At 44.5% G+C, this 16,486-nt stretch overlaps 1 protein-coding gene across 7 annotated transcripts in view; it reads right to left on the reverse strand.

Moving 5' to 3' along the window:
* The window catches only part of ARMC8 (armadillo repeat containing 8), a 159,125-nt gene that overhangs the window by 68,966 nt on the left and 73,673 nt on the right, over nucleotides 1–16,486 (reverse strand). For 3 of the 7 annotated variants that reach the window (XM_038765496.1, XM_038765323.1, XM_038765392.1), the window contains exons 6-10: nucleotides 15,229–15,321; nucleotides 5,817–5,876; nucleotides 3,456–3,536; nucleotides 777–852; nucleotides 575–665 (exon numbers count right to left, since the gene is read on the reverse strand). In XM_038765496.1, the coding sequence (XP_038621424.1) occupies nucleotides 575–665; nucleotides 777–852; nucleotides 3,456–3,536; nucleotides 5,817–5,876; nucleotides 15,229–15,321 (401 nt within the window). The remainder of the gene's footprint in view (nucleotides 1–574; nucleotides 666–776; nucleotides 853–3,455; nucleotides 3,537–5,816; nucleotides 5,877–15,228; nucleotides 15,322–16,486) is intronic. The other 4 variants (XM_038765417.1, XM_038765419.1, XM_038765421.1 and 1 more) reach the window with 2 other exon arrangements.

Raw genomic sequence — 16,486 nt, forward strand, 5'->3', positions numbered from 1 at the left:
TTACTATGTGCCAAGCACTGTTCTAATAATAATAATAATGATGGTATCTGTTAAGCGCTTACTACGTGCCAAGCACTGTTCTAATAATAACAATAATGGTATTTGTTAAGCACATACTATGTGCCAAGCACCGTTCTCAGCGCTGGGGAGGGTACATGGTGATCAGGTTGTCCCACGCGGGGCTCACAATCTCAATCCCCATTTTCCAGGTGAGGTCACTGAGGCCCAGAGAAGTGAAGTGACTCGTCCAAGGTCACACAGCTGACAAGCGGCTGATGCCTGCCTGCTAGGTGACTTTGGGCAAGATATTAAACTTTCCGTGCCTGTCTTCTCATCTATAAACTGGAGATTAAAAACAACAACAACAATAAACCATTTCCCTGCTCTAACAGAGTGCTCTTTGTGTGGACACGCAGTGAGCGCTTAATAGACATCGAGCCCCGGGGCAGTTCAGAAGAAGAAGTCACCTCTGAGAGTGACCTCAATGACAGGATGGGGACGGGGCAATGTCGGCCTGATCCTTTCAACAGCCTTTAGCGTTTCAACTCCCTCTTCCTTCATTTTTAAGTTTTACCATTTAGCCGATGTGAGCTGCATCTCAATAGGTTTATCCCTTTGCAACATCTTCACAAAAATCTGGGGCAACAATTCTCCATCAACCAGCACTGAAAGAGAGGGTGGGGGGAGGAAAGAAAGGGAAGGAAATGAGGAAATGATTTGAATCCTTGGTGCGCAAAGGAATTGTGAGGAAGGAGCTTTGGAAGGCTTCAGCTTACCGTTTACGAGGGTCATGGATACCTGGGGATTTTCAAAGGCGAGCACGGAGAAGCATTTCAGTGCTTGCATTCGAACCTAAACAGAAATCAGAGTGCATGTATTTTGTTAATGTTTGGCAAGTAAAATCAATCAATCAATCGCATTTATTGAGCGCTTACTATGTGCAGAGCACTGTACTAAGCGCTTGGGAAGTTCAAATTGGCATCACATAGAGACAGTCCCTACCCAAGTAAAAGCCTACATTAATCAGAATATTTATATTAAGTTGGCCAAATGCTCCAGAAGAGTAAGTCGTTTTACAAATAACACATCCTTTGACCACACTACACTCTCTCGGGTGCAGTTGGGATGGTGATGGGAGGATGGGCATCGATCATATTTATTGAGCGCTTACTGCATGCAGAGCACTGTACTAAGCGCTTGGGAGAATATAATACAACAGAGTTGGTAGGTACATTCCCTGCCCTGCCCTCTAGACTGTAAGCTCATTGCAGGTAGGGAATGTACCTGTTTATTGGTGTACTGTACTCTCCCAAGTGTTTAGTACAGTTCACTCATTCATTCAATCATATTTACTTACTTATTAATTTTATTTTACTTATTTATTTATTTTATTGTGTTAGTATGTTTGGTTTTGTTCTCTGTCTCCCCCTTTTAGACTGTGAGCCCACTGTCTCCCCCTTTTAGACTGTGAGCCCACTGTGTCTCTATATGTTGCCAACTTGTACTCCCCAAGCACTTAGTACAGTGCTCTGCACACAGTAAGCGCTCAATAAATACGACTGATTGATTGATTGATTTACTTAGAGCTCACTGTGTGCAAAAGTACTGTATTAAGAGCTTGGGAGAGTACAATATAACAATAAATAAGTATATTCCCTGCCCACAATGAGCTCACGGGATAGAGGGGGAAAAAGACATTAATATAAATAAATGAACTGCCGATCTATACTTATGTGCTGTGGGGAGGGGATGGAGGATGAACAAAGGAGCAAGTAAGAACGGCACAGAGGGAGTGGGAGAAGAGGAGAGGAGGGCTTAGTCAGGGAAGGCTTCTCGGAGGAGATGGGCCTTCAAAAAGGCTTTGAAGTGGGGGAGAGCAATTATCTGTCCGTGTCCCACCCGATAACCTTGTATCTACTGCAGGGCTCGGTGCATGGTAAGCGTTTAACGAATGGCATAATGTTAAAAGAGGAGGGAGGCGAGGAACTGAACAGATTTTCCTATTCAAGTGGTGCACAGGAGGAAGAGCTTCAGAGTGCTGCGCCATTTTTTTTTTTAATGGTGCCTTTTATGCGCTTACAAAGTGCCAGGTACTGTTCTCCCCCTCGTCCCCCTCTCCATCCCCCCATCTTACCTCCTTCCCTTCCCCACAGCACCTGTATATATGTATATATGGTTGTACATATTTATTACTCTGTTTATTTATTTATTTATTTATTTTACTTGTACATTTCTATCCTATTTATTTTATTTTGTTGGTATGTTTGGTTCTGTTCTCTGTCTCCCCCTTTTAGACTGTGAGCCCACTGTTGGGTAGGGACTGTCTCTATGTGTTGCCAATTTGTACTTCCCAAGCGCTTAGTACAGTGCTCTGCACATAGTAAGCGCTCAATAAATATGATTGATTGATTGATTGATTCTAAGTGCTGGGCTAGATACAAGCCAATCAGGTTGGACACAAGTTCTAACTCGGGCTTTCCCAGAGGGCATCCTTCCCTAAGACGGAATTCCAGGCTGGCGCATTCTGTCAGGCTCCTGGAAGTGTTGCACTTTAGGAAAAAAAAGCATCAAATCGACGCCCGACACTCTGACCCTTGTAAGAATTACCTGCTACTTTACAAAACAAGGTATTCTCCATGTATTTTGCACACTTCCAATCAGAATTAGAATTGCACTCTTCCTTCTTCCCATTCCAGCTTTCCACAGAGTCTTCACTTTTCGCCCTGCCTGATCCTTGCTTCTAAAGACTTGCCCTTGAAAAATGCTTTGTGGGTGAATTCTCGTAGGTGAAGCTGGCAATGCGATTTCCAGCAAAAACCCATCTGTTGACTTCCAATAAATACTGATACAGTTGATGTTGAAGATTTTTGCAGAAAAGGTACTCTGACAAGTTCATCCGAGTACCTAGTGCATTCTAAAGGACTTGAATTTTATTTAAAATTTCAAGAAAGGCCCACTGCCCACTCTGCAGACTTACAGCTTTGAGCTATTCAACTTCTCAGAGTATTCTTTGGGCCCCAATCTATTGTATTGGACATTTACAGATCTGCGGCTTACACGAAGGAATCTTCCAGAAACCCAAGCCGCTGATGGGAAAGGATATCTCATTTCACGGCACTCCTTCAAGGAGCGGAAACTTTTTCCGATTGAACACTAGCCCGGGAAGACTAGAAATGCTACTGACGACAACAAAAAGCTAATACAATCAGTGCAATAATCTCTAAAGCTTGTGGGGAATAAAAATGAAAGGCTCCAGGGATGACAAAAAGCTCCGTTGCACTAATAAACCTTGAATTTTTCCTCCCAAGTTTAGCTTCTCCGCGTCCTTTTTATGTATGTCTACTCCCTTGCTGGCCTCTGCACAATTGCTACGAGCTCTACATAAGTGTGACAACATAGGATTCTTCTGCCCCAACTTAAAAAACTCCAAATACATCACAATTTTAATTCCTTACTTTGTAGGACACCGAGGTTAGTAGGTGAGCAATATTCTGAACTGCTCCATGGTTAAATAAGATTGTTTGGTGATCTGGACCCTGGAAGAAGAAGAAAAAAGAATATTTACACATCAAGAAGAGGGGGATAGATGAAGAAATTGGCTAAAGTCCAATTACATTTTACTGGGTTGGACTGAATGATCATAATACAGATTTTTCTGTTACTTTTCACTTTCCACTACTGGACCCGAACCCATGACCCCTCAGACGGACTATTTTGCCTTTCCTGCCGACTCTCGATTGCCCAGAGGTGAGTTATCCCAGTTGGAAATCCACACCCGCAGCTGTTCTTCCTGCCTCCTGATACTTTCCTTCGTTTATTTAGCACTGCTCTCGGAGGAGGAACATTTGGTGAGAAGAAGGGAGGCACAGAAGAGAGAGGGGATGGAAGTTTTTATTTTGCTTCTCGTTAATAGCTCCTGAAAACGTTTATTTAAAAAGTTCAGGTATTCAGGAGCTGGACACAGACAGGCACTTTGACAAGAATTGCGTTCCATTCTACCATTCACATTTTGAGGGGACAGTTATGAAACCCCGGAGGAATTAAAGTCACTTGTCCAGATCAGGGAGGGAATCAGGGGCAGAACCAAAATAAAGAGCCAATCAATCGACCAATGCTATTTATTGAGCATCGTGCAGAGCACTGTACTAAGCGCTTGGGAGCATACAGTAAAGTTAGCCACTGACCAGTTTCCTTCTTCCTCTTGCTATAAAACAGACCATTACGTGCAGTTAGATTAATCTATATATTTAGGTGAGTGAAGGCTGATTTCTAGTGTAGTACCCCAAAACAGAGTTTAATCTTTTAAGAACTGGGAGTAGAGTTGTTAAGTAAAATTATTCTGACACTTAAGCGTACAATTTACGGCCCTTCAAATCTCGAGCAACGGCACTTGGAAGTCTTTCGCGTTCAGCCTCAATCTCGGTCTCGGAGAAGCCACTGACTAGCTTCTGTTGCTGTTCCCACTCTAGGATCATTATCTTGACCCACTCCAGTTTGGTATCACAGCGATAAACCAGGGATTTGGAAGCCGGGAGGAGAAGGGAGTAGGAAATATAAATGAAACACCCGGAAGTCAAACGGGGATCCAACAGAGAAGCAAGATAGTGAATCTGGAACCTATAAGGATATGGAGCCTTAAACAGAATATGTTTAGCCTTAAAGACAACCAATAGAACTAGTGTTGGAAAATATTTTCCAACGTACTCCCCCCGCCTTAAATGACTAGATTTTCTTCAAAGAACCCAGAAGTCACAGCATGTAGACACGCATATCTAACTCCAGTAGTAAACGGTGGCAAGTTGTTTGCCTGCTCTGCTAAAATTTTCTTTTCAGGAGGGCTTCGGCAGCAGGGAGGACTAACCAAATAATAATAATAACAATGATGGTATTTGTGGAGCGCTTACTACGAGCCGAGCGCCGTTCGAAGCGCTGGGTAAATACGAGGTTATCAGGGTGTCCCAAGTGGGGCTCTCAGTCTTCATCCCCATTTCCCAGATGAGGTAACTGAGGCCCAGAGAAGTGAAGTGACTTGCCCAAAGTCACACAGCCGACAAGTGGCAGAGCTGGGATTAGAAACCACGATCTCTGACTCCCAAGCCCGGGCTCTTTCCATTAAGCCACGCTGCTTCTCTAAATTACATCAGTCGCTGGGGGATCAATTGGACTGTTTGAGGAGTGGGGTGAGTTTTCTATTGTTTTTTTTTTTTTTAACTCACTCTGAATGAGGAGTGGGGTGAGTTTTCTATTGTTTTTTTTTTTAAACTCACTCTGAAACAAACAGAATAGAGGATATTTCCAAATACTGGCACCATGCCCCAGTCAGATGAAATGCTAATCATGCCGGGAAAACTCCAGCGTTCCACACCATTCCTGAAAGTTTCTCTCAGTATCTGCTCCAAAGCTCTCACTTTGGCGTGGCATCTCTTGAACTCTCAGCCTTCTCAGCCATTTCTCGGAGGCCGGCCCTGCTCGGCGCGGAGTGCTCCTTGGGCCCGCTGAACAAAGCCTTAACAACTGGACGGGCACGGATTTTCCAACGCATACTAACCAGCCTCCATCTAGCTTTTGAGACATAATGCCAGGTGTCAAATTTGGCTTTTGAGACATAATGCCAGGTGTCAAATTTTCGGGGGGAAAAGTCTGAAGACGCTAGCTACTAGACTCCCATTCCGGCAACACCCAGACAGCTCTTCAGGCTAACCATCGGAGTTTGACGACGACAGGCTTTAGCTGCTAGGACAGACTTACATTTTCGAACAGAGAAATACAGTTAAAACACTAGTTCTTTTTTTTTTTGCAGTAGAGAAACAACTTACATTGGCACCTAGAAGGGGCTGAGGCGATGATTTAAAGCCGCAGCTATGCCAGTGACGGAGCTGAAGAACAGATATTGAAAGGGTTTTTTTAAGAAAAGCAAAATAAAATAAGAATCACTTTGCTGCAGACTAGTTTTTCTTTTGTAGCCTCACAGTACTGCATCACAGTAGTTTAGTCCCCCCCCCGCCCCGGTTTACCAGCTCCAGGTTATAGCTGGACCACAATAATACAAAAGAATACACGGAAACTTGGAAACCTTGGTGCATGAATTGATGGTTGTTCAAAGCGACTGCACGATATTCTCAGCTGCACTCTGAATCTCATTTGCGTTATGCTCACGAACACATTTGAAACGTTTACAATTCTGTTTTTAAATACGAATGATCCTTCTAAGCTCTAAAAGCCTTCTAGAATCCAGGAGATCTGTATTCTAACCCCAGCTCCAAAACTTGCCTTGGCTAATCACATCTTCTCTGACCTCCACCTTCCTCATCTGTAAAATGGGGATTCAATACCCCTCCTCCCTTTCTCCTTTAGAGGAGCAGCGTGGCTCAGTGGAAAGACTGTGTGACCTTGGGCAAGTCACTTAACTTCTCTGAGCCTCAGTTCCCTCATCTGTAAAATGAGGATTAAGACTGTGAGCCCCATGTGGGACAACTTGATCCCATTGTATCCACCCCAGCGCTTAGAACAGTGCTTTGCACATAGTAAGTGCTTAACAAATGCCATTATTATTATTATTATTATTATTTAGACTGGGAGAGCCCCACATGGGAGATGAACTCTAGGTCTGACCCGATAATCTTCTATTTATCCCAGTGCTTAATTCGGTGCTTGGCACATAGTATGCAAATAGTGATAATGATGACAATAATACTATTATTATTACTACTACTACTACTAAAAATGATGATAATTAAAATGAATTCTAAAACTGGTTAAGCAGGCTTTTTGGGTGTGTGTTCCACTAATGCGCCCGAATACATTATGTAGCTGCTGAAATTTCATTCAAATTCATTCAGAGACCATTCCATTTAAATTCCCCTTTATTGAAATACATTCAGGTTTAAAATAGGCTTCCTTTAATAGGCAGACGAACCTAAGAAAAAGGGCACAAATTCTCTCTCTCTCATTCATTCAATTGTATTTGTTGAGCGCTTACTGTGTGCAGAACACTGTACTAAGCGTTTGGGAAGTACAAGTTGGCAACATATGTTCTTTTAAAAGGTAACTAAACAAATAAAATAGAGAAGCAGCCCGGCTCAGTGGAAAAGAGCACGGGCTTTGGAGTCAGAGGTCATGGGTTCAAGTCCCTGCTCTGCCAACAAATAACATAGAGAAGCAGCCTGGCTCAGTGGAAAAGAGCACGGGCTTTGGAGTCAGAGGTCACGGGTTCAAATCCCTGCTCTGCCAATTGTCAGCTGTGTGACTTTGGGCAAGTCACTTCACTTCTCTGTGCCTCAGTTACCTCATCTGTCAAATGGGGGGTTAAGACTGTGAGCCCCCCGTGGGACAACCCGATCACCTTGTAACCTCTCCAGCGCTTAGAACAGTGCTTTGCACATAGTAAGTGCTTAATAAATGCCATTATTATTATTATTATTATTAAATAACGAGAGAGGGAGAGGATTTGGGGAGAAGTCTAATCTGACAGCGAGTAATCTGACGACATTTGTCACCTCTTTGTAATAACGACACTTTACGGAATCTTTTAGGGTTGAACTCACTCCCATACTTTGGTTCCATGAGTGACGACACACTGCTTGCCCGAGGTTCTTGCTTTTACGCTATGGAAAATGAATTTTCCCAAAGTGGCCGACGGGTCTGGCGGGATTCAAGCCACAGCTATTACACAAAATCTGTTCTCCTTCAATTAGAATTGAGCCACACTAAAAGGCACGTCTGTTCTTTGTTTTGGGGAGTCCGTCGGCCGCCTTTCGAGGGCTCTCGCCCTACCAGTAAAAACCCAGCCAGGCTGGTTCCGAGGGTATTCCAGTCTTTTCCTTCTTCCCCCTATCCCTAAGTTATTTCTATCTGTCTCAACCGCTAGACTGTAAGCTTCTTGAGGGCGGGTTGTGTCTGTTAACTCTCTTGCACCCTCCCAAGCGCTTAGTGCTCAATACTACTGATTGAAGTGGCTCTCGGTATGGGGGTCCTACCCAAGGTACAAGTCCCGGAATTCCTGAGGGCTTTACCCACTCCCCATTCCCAGTGTTGCCAAGGCCTGATAAGGGAAAACCACCACAGAAGCGGCACTTATTCCAATACTGGAAGCAGCGTGGCTCAGTGGAAAGAGCCCGGGCTTTGGAGTCAGAGGTCATGGGGTCAAATCCCAGCTCTGCCAATTGTCAGCTGTGTGACTTTGGGCAAGTCACTTCACTTCTCTGGGCCTCAGTTCCCTCATCTGGAAAATGGGGATGAAGACTGTGAGTCCCCCGTGGGACAACCTGATCACCTGGTAGCCTCCCCAGCGCTTAGAGAACAGTGCTTTGCACATAGTAAGCGCTTAATAAATGCCATCATTATTATTATTATTATCACTGCTTAATGTGGAACAAGGGGAAGGGCCAGAATATGTCATTTCTTCCATCTTCCATTTCCTCTCTATTCTTTTTTGCACCATCTATGCACTTGGATCTATAATAATAATGATGGCATTTATTAAGCGCTTACTATGTGCAAAGCACTGTCCTAAGTGCTGGGGAGGTTACAAGGTGATCAGGATGTCCCACAGGGGGCTCACAGTCTTAATCCCCATTTTACAGATGAGGGAACTGAGGCACCGAGAATAATAATAATGATGATGGTATTTGTTAAGCGCTTACTATGTGCAAAGCACTGTTCTAAGTGCTGGGGAGGATACAAGGTGATCAGGTTGTCCCACGGGGGGCTCACAGTCTTATTCCCCATTTTACAGATGAGGTAACTGAGGCCGAGAAGTGACTTGCCCAAGGTCACACAGTTGACAATTGGCGGAGCTGGGATTTGAACCCCTGACCTCTGACTCCAAAGCCCGAGCTCTTAAGTGACTTGCCTAAAGTCACACAGCTGACAATTGGCAGAGCCGGGATTTGAACCCATGACCTCTGACTCCAAAGCCCGGGCTCTTTCCACTGGGCCACGCTGCTTCCCCTATACCCTTAGGGCACTTGGAATTCACCCTACCCTCTGCCACACAGCATTTATGTACATATCTGTAAATCTGTAACCGATTGTCTCCGTTGCTGAACTGTACTTTCCAAGCGCTTAGTACAGTGCTCTGCACACAGTAAGCGCTCAATAAATGATTGAATGAATATTTGCAGATTGAATCTATTTAATCTGTCTCCTCCTGTAGACTGTAAGCTCCTTGTGGGCAGGGCACATCGACCAACCCTGTGATAGTGTATTCTCAAAAGGGCTAATACAGTGCTCTGCACACAGTAAGCACTCAATAAATATGATGGAATGAATATTTGCAGATTGAATCTATTTAATCTGTCTCCTCCTGTAGACTGTAAGCTCCTTGTGGGCAGGGCACGTCGACCAACCCTGTGACAGTGTATTCTTAAAAGGGCTTAGTACAGTGCTCTGCACACAGTAAGCGCTCAATAAATATGATTGAATGAATATTTGCAGATTGAATCTATTTAATCTGTCTCCTCCTGTAGACTGTAAGCTCCTTGTGGGCAGGGCACGTCGACCAACCCTGTGATAGTGTATTCTCAAAAGGGCTTAGTACAGTGCTCTGCACACAGTAAGCGCTCAATAAATATGATTGAATGAATATTTGCAGATTGAATCTATTTAATCTGTCTGCTCCTGTAGACTGTAAGCTCCTTGTGGGCAGAGCTCGTCTACCAACCCTGTGATAGTGTATTCTCAAAAGGGTTTAGTACAGTGCTCTGCACACAGTAAGCGCTCAATAAATATGATTGAATGAATATTTGCAGATTGACTCTACTTAATCTGTCTCCTCCTGTAGACTGTAAGCTCCTTGTGGGCAGGGCACGTCGACCAACCCTGTGATAGTGTATTCTGAAAAGGGCTTAGTACAGTGCTCTGCACACAGTAAGCGCTCAATAAATATGATTGAATGAATATTTGCAGATTGAATCTACTTAATCTGTCTCCTCCTGTGGACTGTAAACTCCTTGTGGGCAGGGCACGTCTACCAACCCTGTGATAGTATATTCTCAAAAGGGCTAATACGGTGCTCTGCACACAGTAAGCGCTCAATAAATATGATTGAATGAATATTTGCAGATTGAATCTATTTAATCTGTCTCCTCCTGTAGACTGTAAGCTCCTTGTGGGCAGGGCACGTCGACCAACCCTGTGATAGTGTATTCTTAAAAGGGCTTAGTACAGTGCTCTGCACACAGTAAGCGCTCAATAAATATGACTGAATGACTATTTGCAGATTGAATCTACTTAATCTGTCTCCTCCTGTAGACTGTAAACTCCTTGTGGGCAGAGCTCGTCTACCAACCTGTGATAGCGTATTCTCAAAAGGGCTTAGTACAGTGCTCCGCACGCGGGAAGCGTTCGATAAATACCACCTATTGACTAATTGATCTTTCTCTGTCTTTTTCTCTTCCTTCCTTCCCTCGTTCCTACTTCCCAAGCGCTTAGCACAGTGCTCTGCACACAGTAAGTGCTCAATAAATACGATTGATTGACTGATTTCCTTCCCATAGCTAGAATCCTGATCTACAGCAGACTGACATCCACATCCCTAATTCTGGTGACAGCCAGGGAGATGGGTACACTGACTATCCCTACCAAATCCGAAAAGGGCGGAAGAGGGGTGGAAGAGGATTCCCAGATGATCCGGTAGAGTGGAACTGGAATGAAGGGAGGGAGCGGGGAGAAAGAAGATAAACGGCAAAAAGATGAGAAACGGAAGTATGGGAGTAACATAAACTGTGCAGAGGTTCTTCTTCTGCATTTCCTACGGAGATGGGTAGGAGCTAGAGGTCCCCTTGAGCTCCGTGGCAGGTGGAAAATTTCATGGTTTTCCCCATCGCTGGGGGGAATCGGTGGGAAGGGCTGGGACTTCCGCTCGGGGACGGGGCTCTTAGACCGTTCCGGTAGCCATGGGGATCGCCCGGTTTACAAAATCCAGGAGGGTGAGGGCGAGTACGCCATGTCTCCTCATCCTGCCAATGTGTCCAACTCTTCCCAAAGGAAGGGAATCTCGCCCAAGGAAGACGGTCCCCCTTGAGACACTTTTCCAAAAGCTCGTCTCAAGCCGCGGACATTTGCGTTTGGATTTGAGGCCCCGCAATCCAAGCCCGCCACGCTGAGGTTTCGGGAGCGTTCGGTGGGATGGAGGTAGAAAGCCTGCCAACTCCAACCTATTTATTATCTTTCCTCCCTACAAAGCTACTGTACGCGGAGTCAATGTCAGCAACAGCAGTAGTGGTCTCGGAGCATTCATTCATTCAATCGTATTTATTGAGCGCTTACTGTGTGCAGAGCACTGTACTAAGCGCTTGGGAAGTACAAGTTGACAACATATAGAGATGGTCCCTACCCAACAGTGGGCTCACAGTCTAGAAGGGGGAGACAGACAACAAAACCAAACATGTTAACAAAATAAATAGAATATGTACAAACAAAATAGAGTAATAAATACGTACAAACATATATACATATATACAGGTGCCGGGGGAGGGGAAGGAGGTAAGGCGAGGGATTCATTCAATCGTATTTATTGAGCGCTTACTGTGTGCAGAGCACTGTACTAAGCGCTTGGGAAGTCCAAGTTGGCAACATAGAGAGACGGTCCCTACCCAACAGCGGGCTCACAGTCTAGAAGGGGGAGACAGAGAACAAAACTAAACAGATTAACAAAATAAAGTAAATATGTACAAATAAAATAGAGTAATAAATACGTACAAATGTATTTACAGGTGCTATGGGGAGGGGAAGGTGGGAAGGGGGGGGATTCATTCAATGGTATTTATTGAGCGCTTACGGTGTGCAGAGCACTGAATAGACCAGACACACCTTGGTGTGAAAAGGAAAGGGGCGTATTATCCAGGTGTAGCAGTGGAGGAAACGCCAGGAGGGGTGATATCTGCAACCACGAAGGCCAAAGAAAAGTACAGCTCGGATAATCGAGAGTTGGCAATGTCAGAGAGTCACGGAGAACAATTTTACCGTTAGCTGTACGAACACGAGCGAGTAGAAAATGAAACCTATTTCGTATTTTTCGGGGCCCAGCAGTGAGGGAGACAGATCTTGTGGAAAAAAAAATGAAAGGTAGGCCCCGCAGAAAAACGTTCCACGGGGCAGATACGGTGTGTCAAAGTGTTCATTTAAGAAGTCGGAATGAGGCATATGTGAGCAGTGTAAGGGAGCTAGTGCTAATAAAAACATTTTTAGTTTACACCAGTAATTGGAAGCATTATCCGCCGGGAGAAATGAAGACATGAAAAATCTCAACAAAGATCCTAAGCAACTAGAGACATTTCCTCCAGGAGGCCTTCCCAGACTGAGCCCCTTCCTTCCTCTCCCTCCTCGTCCCCCTCTCCATCCCCCCCATCTTATCTCCTTCCCTTCCCCACAGCACCTGTATATATGTTTGTACATATTTATCACTCTATTTATTTATTTTACTTGTACATATCTATTCTATTTATTTTATTTTGTTAGTATGTTTGGTTTTGTTCTCTGCCTCCCCTTTTTAGACTGTGAGCCCACTGCTGGGTAGGGACTGTCTCTATATGTTGCCAACCTGTAATTCCCAAGCGCTTAGTACAGTGCTCTGCACACAGTAAGCGCTCAGTAAATACGATTGATGATGATTTCCAAGCCGAGCAGAAACTGACTGGAGAAAATGTCCTTCCTATTCGGGATCAAGCTAAGCTAGAGAACCGCAAAACCACTGCTTAGAGACGGAACCGCCAAATCCCGGGCTGGTTTGGGGCCACAAAAAGGAAGAAGGTTGCAGCTAGCTGTACCTCCGATTCATCAAAAACCAGAATGTATACTTAACTGTAGGTGGGGCTCACAGTCTTTATCCCCGTTTTACAGGTGGGGTAACTGAGGCACGGGGAAGTTAAGGGATTAGCCCGTGGTCTCACAGTAGACAAGGATTAGAGTCCAGGTCCTGCTGACTCCCAGAATCGAGCTCTATCCACCGGCCTACGCTGCTTCCAAGGGCTAAATATCAATTCTTGATGTTGGAAAAAACAAGGATGGTCGCCCCAGTGCCTCTTCCTGCCCAGATTCTTCGAACAACTCTCCTCCCAGTCCCCCCACCCTGCCCATTCCGCCCATGAATCAATCAATCAATCAATCGTATTTATTGAGCGCTTACTGTGTGCAGAGCACTGTACGAAGCGCTTGGGAAGTACAAGCTGGCAACATATAGAGACAGTCCCTACCCACCGGTGGGCTCACAGTCTAAAAGGGGGAGACAGAGAACAAAACCAAACATACTAACAAAATAAAACAAAAAGAATAGCTATGTACAGGTAAAATAAATAAATAAGTAGAATTATAATTATAAATATGTACACAGATCAATCAATCAATCGTATTTATTGAGCACTCATTGTGTGCAGAGCACTGGACTAAGCGCTTGGGAAGTACAAGTTGGCAACACATAGAGACGGTCCCTACCCACCAGTGGGCTCACAGTCTAGAAGGCGGAGACAGACAGCGAAACAAAACATATTAACATCCCCCACACCTGACTCCCCCTCTACACTGTAAGCTCGTCATGGGCAGGGAACGTGTCGATGTACTGCACTCTCCCGAGTGCTTAGCACAGTGCTCTGCGCAGAGCAAGTGCTCAATAGAGACTGTTGATTGACTGACCCATCTCTCTGCTCCCAAGAAACCGTTCTCCTGTGCGGAAACAAACTCCCCAGCGAGCCCACAACTCTTCTGGTCCTCTCTTCGCATCAGAGACTTTTAGACTGCGAGCCCACTGTTGGGTAGGGACTGTCTCGATATGTTGCCAATTTGTACTTCCCAAGCGCTTAGTACAGTGCTCTGCACATAGTAAGCGCTCAATAAATACGACTGATGATGATGATGATCAAAGGGCCTCCACAGAAAAGCGTTCGGGGCAGCCGTATCTGCTTGCTTCCCTACCTCTAAACCGCAGGCTCCTTAAGGGCGGGGATCACGTCTACCAGCTCTATTGCGTTGTACTTTCCCCAGCGCTTAGTCCAATGCTCTGCACATGGTAAGCACTCAAATACCACCAGTTGGTTGACTGATTGATTTCCTCTACCGTTTTTAGAAATTTAAAAACTTCCCCAAATCGAAACCCATGCATTTTCTTTGGCGTGTCTTATTTTAAGAGAAAAAAAATAGCATGCGGCCTGGAAACTCTGATTTACGTGCAGCAGTTAGCTTATTTCCACTCTTCTAAAAAAGAAAAAAAAAAAGATGCAGAGAGACAGGGGCAGTCCAAAGGTAATCGACCTAGAAGAAATATATGCAATTTCTGTCTTGTGTTTGCAAGGCTGTTTTTTTTCTCTTGGTTTACTGGTTTCATGGCTACTTTGCTTTCACACTTCTATATGAAACTCAGCTGCTAGCTAAGATAACAGTCTTAATTAACCATCTCCACACTACTTATTTAGATTTAGTTTTAGTTCCCCCGCCCCCGAAGTGAGGTTTTTGGATTAGTGACGCTTCATCTTTGTTCCCAAGAAAGCCTGATCTACACGGTGAGAATTTTTTTTTTTTACAAATTTGTATCTATTATTTCTGTATTCCAGGGTTGTATGTGAAGTTTAAATTTTATATTCAGATTGAAAATAGAAAGGTCTCTGAGTACTATTACACAGAAAATTCAAAACCTCCAATTCCTAACTGACTTCCTTCATAATCCAAATTTTACAACACTGTGAGGGTTCTAGTTCAGAGCACCTTTTCCTCAGTGATCTCTGGCACAAGTTATTGTACCAACTCTTCTCACAAGATTCCCGTGAGGCAGAGGGCGGGGAATGTGTCTGTTTATTATTGTACTGTATTCTCCCAAGCGCTTAAGTGCACACAATAAGCGCTCAATAAATACAACTGAATGACTGAAACTTCATCCTCTCCACTTAGAATTAGGTTAACGGTTTTCCCCTATGATGTGGGGAGATTTTTTGAACGACGTCCATGAATTCACATTAACTCTGGCTCTAAGTGGTCGAGAATCTACCTCAGTTTCTATCCTCTGAGGAACTCAATTATTCTCTCTGTGGCGACTTGTGAGTTTTAAAAAAGGATGGCCACCCTATAACTTTTCCACGGTCTTTCCTCCTTCCACAGATCTCCTTTCCCCAAATGTCTTCGTAACACTTCGATGACGCTGTGGTTTCGGGAACTGTAATAAACGTTCCAGACTGGCTACAATAAAGTCATGTCCTAATCATAAGGAGGCAAGATTTCATATTTCAGAAAATCGATCCTTACTTTGCAGCAGTGAGAGAAGATCTGACATATGTATTCTTGGGTATAGCGTGATCTACTGAGCAGAGCCATGAGGTGGGGAATAACCGTAGCATCCTAGAAACAGGTTGAAAAAGAAAAATGTTAAAAATAGGGAATTTAAGCATCGCGAGCCAGTGACTGTATATTTCTCAGGGCACTTTTCAATCATCGGCACTCCAAATCTTTCGATTTAACCGAGTGGTCGCTTTCGAAACTTAGGGCAGAAAGCAAAAAAAAAGTGATGAGGCGAGTTGAAACACACAAAGAAGAATGAAAGAGTCACTTGAAAATGGCTACTTGTCTTTCGAAGACCAAAGCGAGAACCGTTTAGACTCTCACTTGCGAATGGTCCTGTAATAAGTACCTATCCGATCCGATTATGCTCCCACAATAAATCAGAGCAATTTTAACAGGATCCCTGAGAGACCTATCATGAAAATAAACCTGCATAGCTGAGGCATTGGTACTGACTTCTATCTCACACTGACAGAGCGACAAAGGAGCAACCACAGAAGAAAATTATAATATCGATCGGAAATTCTTTTCCGAAAACAAACAGTTCACCGCCCAAGATGACGACGACACCTGTCCACATGTTTTGTTCTGTTGTCTGTCTCTCCCTTCTAGACTGTGAGCCCGTTGTTGGGTAGGGACCGTCTCTACAAGTTGCCGACTTGTACTTCCCAAGCGCTTAGTACAGTGCTCTGCACACAGTAAGCGCTCAATAAATACGACTGAATAAACGAACGAAGCTGTTATCAAACGGAGCTCAAAAATCACCAGGTCTCACGGATCCGCTGTCCTCCTGCCTAACTGAATCAGGATCTTTACAGGGATCAAGGAATGAGTCGTTGTAATGGCCGTAATTAAGCACTTACTTGCTTCTAGACTGTGAGCCCACTGTTGGGTAGGGACTGTCTCTATATGCTGCCAACTTGTACTTCCCAAGCGCTTAGTACAGTGCTCTGCACACAGTAAGCGCTCAATAAATACGATTGATTGATTGATTCCTTGTGCACCGAGGGCTGGGATAGTCAAACACAATCCCTGTTTCTCACAGGGCTCCCAATCGACGAGGGCAAGAGAGGCAGGCACCATCCCCATTTTGCAAACGAGGAAACTGAGGCTCAGAGGGGTTAAGCGATTTTCCAGGGGTCACCCAGCAGGCCAGTGGCAGAACTGGAATTCGAATTCAGGTCTCCGGTCTCCTCCCCCAAATCCTTTCCCACCGGGACGGTAC

Source organism: Tachyglossus aculeatus, chromosome 1 (genome assembly GCF_015852505.1).
Source record: "Tachyglossus aculeatus isolate mTacAcu1 chromosome 1, mTacAcu1.pri, whole genome shotgun sequence".
In the NCBI taxonomy this organism is placed as follows: domain Eukaryota; kingdom Metazoa; phylum Chordata; class Mammalia; order Monotremata; family Tachyglossidae; genus Tachyglossus; species Tachyglossus aculeatus.